Source organism: Cryptomeria japonica, chromosome 4, assembly GCF_030272615.1.
Source record: "Cryptomeria japonica chromosome 4, Sugi_1.0, whole genome shotgun sequence".
Classification (NCBI taxonomy): Eukaryota; Viridiplantae; Streptophyta; class Pinopsida; order Cupressales; family Cupressaceae; genus Cryptomeria; species Cryptomeria japonica.
This window is the reverse complement of record NC_081408.1, coordinates 777,250,380-777,257,211: the sequence shown is the minus strand read 5'-3', so window position 1 is coordinate 777,257,211 and position 6,832 is coordinate 777,250,380. Positions and strand designations below refer to the sequence as shown.

General features: G+C 36.5%; 1 protein-coding gene across 1 annotated transcript; it reads right to left on the bottom strand.

Moving 5' to 3' along the window:
• Positions 1-2,241: 2,241 nt before the first annotated feature.
• Positions 2,242-5,302, bottom strand: LOC131031998 (probable polyol transporter 4). The gene is made up of 2 exons (XM_057962879.2): positions 5,041-5,302; positions 2,242-4,109 (listed from the first exon to the last, which is right to left on the bottom strand). The coding sequence occupies exons 1-2, from the start codon at positions 5,177-5,179 to the stop codon at positions 2,620-2,622; spliced, it is 1,629 nt and encodes a 542-aa protein (XP_057818862.2). The 5' UTR covers positions 5,180-5,302; the 3' UTR covers positions 2,242-2,619.
• Positions 5,303-6,832: the final 1,530 nt, after the last annotated feature.

Here is a 6,832-nt window from a genome sequence, read left to right as displayed (position 1 = left end):
AAATATATAGAGTTGGTCATCATCCCATAGAATAACTAGTTTATAGCCGTGTGGCTGAAATCTGAGCTATATGTTGTTTCTTTTTCCAGATCAATATTAAAGAAAAAACATTGCATCAACACCAATCAAGTGACTTATTAAATTTTCTGAATAAATTTATAATGGAGAGATGGGAAATTGCAGAGGTTATCTCTGGCATGGATGAGCTGGAGTTATTTTGATGCTATCTTGTATTGTAAGGCACTACAGAGAAAGATTAGTCAATACCCTAGGAAAGCAGGGTTTGGATATTTTCAGTCGAGATAAGGAGTCCACTTGGAATTCATGGGCTTAGATTGCTTGCAATTTAATTTTCATTTTTAACTTGTAGTGTTGGATTATCTTCTTTCATGCATGGAATTTAATAACTGTTTTTATGTTTTTTAATTCTACAGTGGTATTATTTTATTTTTTTATATACAATTTAATAAGACATCATTCATAAGTTTTAATTCTAGTGTTGTATTACCTTGTTTGGTGCAAATAATTTATTGAATCAAAGATTTAAGTTTAAATAATTGAGATGTTTATTATTATAGAGTTTAATTTATTTTTTAAATTAAAATAATAATGGTTGTTTATTATTAAGGCAAAAATAGGTTTTGAAGACATCCAAAATCCTTTAACAGTATCAAAACTCAATGAAGTCTTAACAAGAAATTAATCCAACAATGAGCACAAAAACTGAACAGCACCATTATAGAAATAGACAACATTAAACCAACACAGGAGAAAGCAAAGAGCAACCAAAATTAATAATGATTGTTTATTTTAAGATAAATTTTAATTTTTTCTTCAAATTAAATTAAATTTTAGTAAGAATGTTTTTGTTTTCAAAAATTTATTGTTTATGTTTTATTTGAATTCATATGAATATCACCTCACTTAAATTTTCTTGTGCGACTTAAAAGAGGAATGCAACCCATAACAATGAAAGTTAGGGTTGACTAACCTCATTGCAATTTACTTTGATCTTTTTTATATATTGTGTTTAATATTTATATATCTTTATTTATGCTGATAAGAATATTGCATTGAAAAAACTAAAATTTTATATTATACCAATTTTTCTATTCTTAATATTTTTATGTAGTCTTGCAAAACTTAAACAATTACATTTTAGCCAAAAACAAAAAAAATTCATAGCTTGCTTCCTATCTAGGTATGAGAAATCAAGCAAAAATGGAAGACATATGCAAACTCTTCCCTTTACTAGTTTTTTAAAGGTTCTTCCTTGTTTGGCTTTTTTTCTTAAGTATTTGGAGGAATATGATGTTCCATTGAGAAAATATTGGCACCATTTTAATACACTCTTGCATTTTGGTATCTTTGTAACAATTTAAACTTTATGCACATAATTAATATGTTATATCTAATTCTCGCATCCATTTATGAGTAGTAAATTCTTGCAAAATGTAAGTGATACAGTTTTTTGTATGCACACAAGCCTTTCAATAATATATGTGTCTAGATGTACATGTATATTTACTATTTAGTATTTTTTAATACATTTTTGTGTTATTTTCCTTAACTATTAGTTCAATTCATGAGTCACTTGGGAAGGTGTTGATCCCTTTTCATGCTTTGAGTGAAACATAGAACTATAAATGAGAGAATATAGAAGTTAAGACAATGTGTTAACCTTGTTAATAGAAGAATACTAGAAGTAAGTAAAATGGTTAAAATCATGACCTAAGTAAATAGAAATTGATGTCAAATGATTATGTGGTGTGTGATCAATCAATTTTATTTAATAGACAACCATGAAAATTTATTAGGATAATATTCTTAAATACACAAATTGAGACCTTTTAGTATCTTGATCAATTAAGATAGCCATTCTAGAAGGGATATCTTAGAAACATAACCATATATGCTAAAAGTACCATAAAATATATATCACAAAATAAAATATGCACTTTTCTCCTCTATAATTATAGTTATTTAACAAATGCTTAGAATAATGTCATTGTCCCAAAGCTGCTAATCTGACTTGATGTCAAAAGAATCAGATTGAATTTTAATGTTTTTCTATTTTAATAGTTAACTAATACATAGAAAATACATGGAGTTTGTAATTATCCCTCATGTTTAAACAATAGATTTCAAATTTTGAATTGTTTAGGTGGTTCATTTGAAATTACACCAACTTCTCCAATAAAACTTATTTCTTATATATAAATTTAAATGAACCCTCCAACAAAATAAAATTTAAAATATATTCTTCCAACCAAATCTAGACATATAGAGCCCTGTCGCTGAGATCTGAGCTATATGCTTTTTTTTTCTTATACGTATCGCAGCTATGATCAATGTTACAGGAAAAAACAAAAACCTGCATCAAAGCTTTATCTCCTGTGCTTAATGCTCTGACAGTGCAGAGACAGAATTGAAACTATATAACCATTTATACGAAGCACAAGATAAAGATAAAGATCACCCCTCCACGAGTAAAGTTTAAAGAAGCGACAACTGTCACAGGCAAAATTCACAAACGCCAAGAAGTAAAATAGAGTGTCTCAGATATCTCTCTGGACACGGCACCAGCAAAGTATCAGCATAGTACAGATTTTGTTATTATTATGCTTCCTGAGTATTACTGCCCTCTTCCAGCTTATCCCCTGTTTGTTGGCTCCCATCTTTTAACTTCATAGCTGTCTGAACAGTGCCAGCACTGTTCCCCATCTCAACCTGAGACGAACCCGGCCTTTCATGCTCGTGCCCAATGTGAAAAAACGCCACAATCTCTTCCAAGGTTTTACCTTTAGTCTCCGGCACAAGGAAATAGATAAACACCGAACACAGAAACGAAACACCGGCGAACAAAAAGAAAGCCCCGGGTACAGTAATTGCATCTGTCAGACTGAGAAAACTTATGGACACCACGCCGCTCAAAGTTCTGTTCACTCCGACGCCAAGGCTTGCGGCCTTTGCCCGAAGCCGGAGCGGAAAAATCTCTGACCCGAGTACCCAATTCACGGGCCCCATTCCGATAGAGAAAAACGCCACGTTCCCGCAAGCCGCAATGACGGCCAAATACCCAGCGGCTTGGTGTGCAGCACCAGGCGCATTTCCTATGAACTGCAAAGACAGAGCCAATACAAGCAAAGAAACCGTGGACCCAATTGCGCTGGTTAGCAGCAGGGGCCTTCGCCCAACTCGATCGATCAAAACAGCTGCCACAATGACAAATCCGGCCTTGGCAAAACCCACGGCCATGGTGGCCCCGAGGACTGCACCCTGGCTTTTCATCCCCGCAGCCTTGAACGTCGTGGGGGAATAGTACACCGTGGCGTCGATTCCACCCGCCTGCTGAAAGAATTGCACGCCCAGCGCAATGATCAGCATCCGTCTCACGGGCGCCGTCGGCCGAAAAATCTCTCGCCACGTCCCCTCGCCCGACGATTGCATGCTCCCGCCGCCACCGCCGCTATTTCTCGTCTTTTGGCGGGCGTACGTAATGCCTTCCGCGATCTGAGCAAGCCTTTCGTGCGCCTCTGCCCGGGACTCGGAGGTCCGGAGCAGAACTTTCAAAGCATCGTCATTGCGTTCTTTCATGACCAGCCATCTCGGACTCTCCGGCATGGCGAGCACGCCTATGCCCAGGAAAATGGGCGGCACGACGCCTAATGCGAGCATCACCCTCCAGTTGAGATGATCGGGAAGGCCTTTCAGAGCATAGTTTGAGATGTAGCCGATAAAAATGCCCACGTTGATGAAAATCTCGGGAAAGCATGTGAGCGCGCCTCTCGTTGCGGCCGGAGCCACTTCTGCGGTGTAGACTGGCGCTATGAGCAGAGCGTAGCCGACTCCTATTCCGCCGAGAAGTCTGCCCACCATGAGCCACGCGAAGGTTGGCGCCACGGCCATGACGACGGAGCCCAGAAGGAATATGAGAGCTGCAAGGACCATTGTCCACCTTCGCCCGACGGCGTCCGAGGTTCTTCCCGCAAGGGCGGCGCCCACTAGAGATACCAAGTTCAGCGATCCAATCAGCATCTCAACCTGCACGTCATTCAAGCCCAGGTCTCTGCGTATAAATATAGCGGCACCACTCATCACTCCCACATCTGCAACAAAACATTGTTAACATTCATAGTCAATCAGATTTTCTACAGTAGAGATTGTTTTTGGAGCTGGGATCAGTTTTCTCTTTCTGATGATAGATCGCTGAACGAAAACTCTTTCTGATGATAGATCGCTGAACGTTATTCAGTGATTCAAACAATCAAAAGAAAAATACAAACACAGATCTATCATAAAAATTGCATCCACAGTTATCCAAAACGTCAATAAAAATCATACCCAACAAATCTAAAGCAATTTTTATCGATAATCAACATCAACACTCAATCAATCTTCTTCATTCATAACCTCAAGTTTCCCAGTCCCTCTTCCATAACCATGGTGAGTATGAATATCAAATTAGCGTTTTGAGGTGGTATACACAATATTTTCACTTTTTAGAGTGTTTTTTTGAAATTAAGCTGAATATCTCTTTTGATCACCAGGTGGACAGAATTTAAGCTCTAAAGATCTCTAGGAACATGAATAATAAAGTTTCTACACAATTTCTAGGTAGAATTACGCTTTCACCAATTTATGGATCAGCCTAAATTTAAAGCTCCATAGATAATTTTCACTCGCTTCTAATTCAAGTTATTAAAAATACAACTCTACCACACATTAATTAGATGAATATGACCACCCTTACTAATTTAGATAAGAACCCTTTGTCTTCATTATCTATACCTTCCAGTCCGTTTCTCCATGGTGCTTTTCAGCAAAGTGCTACTCCTTGAGCGCAATAATAAGATATCCAAAACACTTTCACATCCAATGGATTCTCAAACAATTTTCAAAGGTCTAATAGCTTTACAATATCTACCCAACTGGATTATGCGTATCATCTTTAATTCTAAATATGGGAGCAGCAATGAAACCAGAGTTTATAAAAATCATATATTTGATGCTATACAATTTTTGAGAAAGAAACCATACCATAGCCAAGCAAGATGGAGTTCATAGAGGCCAGAACTGCACATGCAATTACGAACTTCTTCACGTGTTTCTTCTCATGGAATGAATCCTCCATGTCTAGTTCCTTTGCTTTAGAACTCAAATCCATAGCATCTGCCATTACCACTTTTTTTCTCTCTTTCTGCACACACTACTCAGAAATAAATTTCTACCATAATGGAATCCGCCACCTCCAACAACTAACAACAAAACATTCAACACAAAATGTGTTGAGACACAATGTTCATGATGGTCACTTATTTAAATCACTTGGGAACGGGTCCAACCTTGTTAGCGCGTTTTTTGACTGAAATGTCTCGGATGGAGATGGAAAGAGATCTCTAAACCCACACTGACATCTTTTACCACATGTAGCACAGATTTCACTTTTACAATTCCAAATGAAAAATGAAAATAGCTCTTCATTCACGAGAAGTCTTATTGTTTATCTCTTATTCAAAGAATAGTCGGCTATACTAGTGTCCAATATAAACAAAACTGTCTTTCTGTCCACAAGATTCAGCGGATACGCTTGAAAGTTTTAGCATGGTGAGCTGAATTTTCTTTATGCTTATCAGTAAAGTCCACACAAATATGACAAGCTATGGAGGCCACGTTTTCAAGGTACGACGGTGATGTTTGTGGACTAAAGGCACTGTAAGTTGCCTCTGATAAGCCCACGAAATTGATACAGACTACAACTGAAATTGAACTCTTCGTAAACTGACAAAAGGACAATGGAATAAACTAAAGCAAGTGACGACTGGTTAAAGAAAGATGTCCATACGTACTTAAAAGCTTAAGAAATGACCAGAAGAAATGTGATCTGAGTCAAAGAGTGTGCAGAGATTTGAAAAAGCTGAATTAAAAAGTGATCAATAATTACAGAGGACTACATGCGTGCATCATTCAAACGGGCGAAGATCACTGGGCAATCAAATCACGTTGGCTAAACTGATAATAATGGAATAAATGCAGTCAGAGTTCATTACTAAGGATAATTTTGATTTTGTAAATTATTATCAGAGAGTTGGCAAACTAATGATAAAGAGAATTTTTTTTCTCCGATTATCAATGGTGGCAGTCAAATTTGAACTCTTTTTGGACTCGAACCGGAAATCGTAGGTTCCCTATGCTAAAATTATATGCAGAAATTCATCCTGCCAACGTAAGACCTAACAAAAATACGAACTATTTCATCCCTGCCATAATTATACGTGGGCACAATATCTGGGCATCTTGCTTTGTACGAGTCTATAAGAGAGACGTGCCAGCTTACTATTGAACCTAAATGAAGTGTTTTATCATTGTAAGTGATACGGATAATTACCGTATAGGCTTTTCAGGATAGGTTTGATTGGAAAAGTTGTGATTGAATTGTTATTTCAGGAAAAAAATATTCTTCTTAATAAAATAATATACTTTTATTTACCGGCAGACCCACCTCGTGTTCATTGGGATAGTTTAGTGTTCTTCAATATGAGATTTTATTGATGTATGAAAATGAGGCTAGTTGATGTTCTATTAATATAGAATAAGAGTGGAGGCCCACCTTTCGTGCATGTTTTGAATTGTAAGGATGAAGTATTATGTTAAACATTTCGTTCTATGTTTGTAAGTCTAGTCAATATTCTAGTTTAATATAGGGTAGACATAATTATTAGAATTGTTTATTGTCTAGCAAATTAGCACTTGTATGTTTTTTTCATGTAATGAAATGCTGATAGGTTTTGTTTTTTTAGTGGATTAAATTGACAAATAGTGAAATGATTGA

Bases quoted from the DNA above. Each gene is read 5' to 3' on its own strand.
- LOC131031998 (XM_057962879.2), bottom strand. From the start codon at position 5,179: ATGGCAGATGCTATGGATTTGAGTTCTAAAGCAAAGGAACTAGACATG. The intron at 4,110-5,040 runs GTATGGTTTCTT...GTTTTGTTGCAG, and splicing joins CTCCATCTTGCTTGGCTATG to ATGTGGGAGTGATGAGTGGT.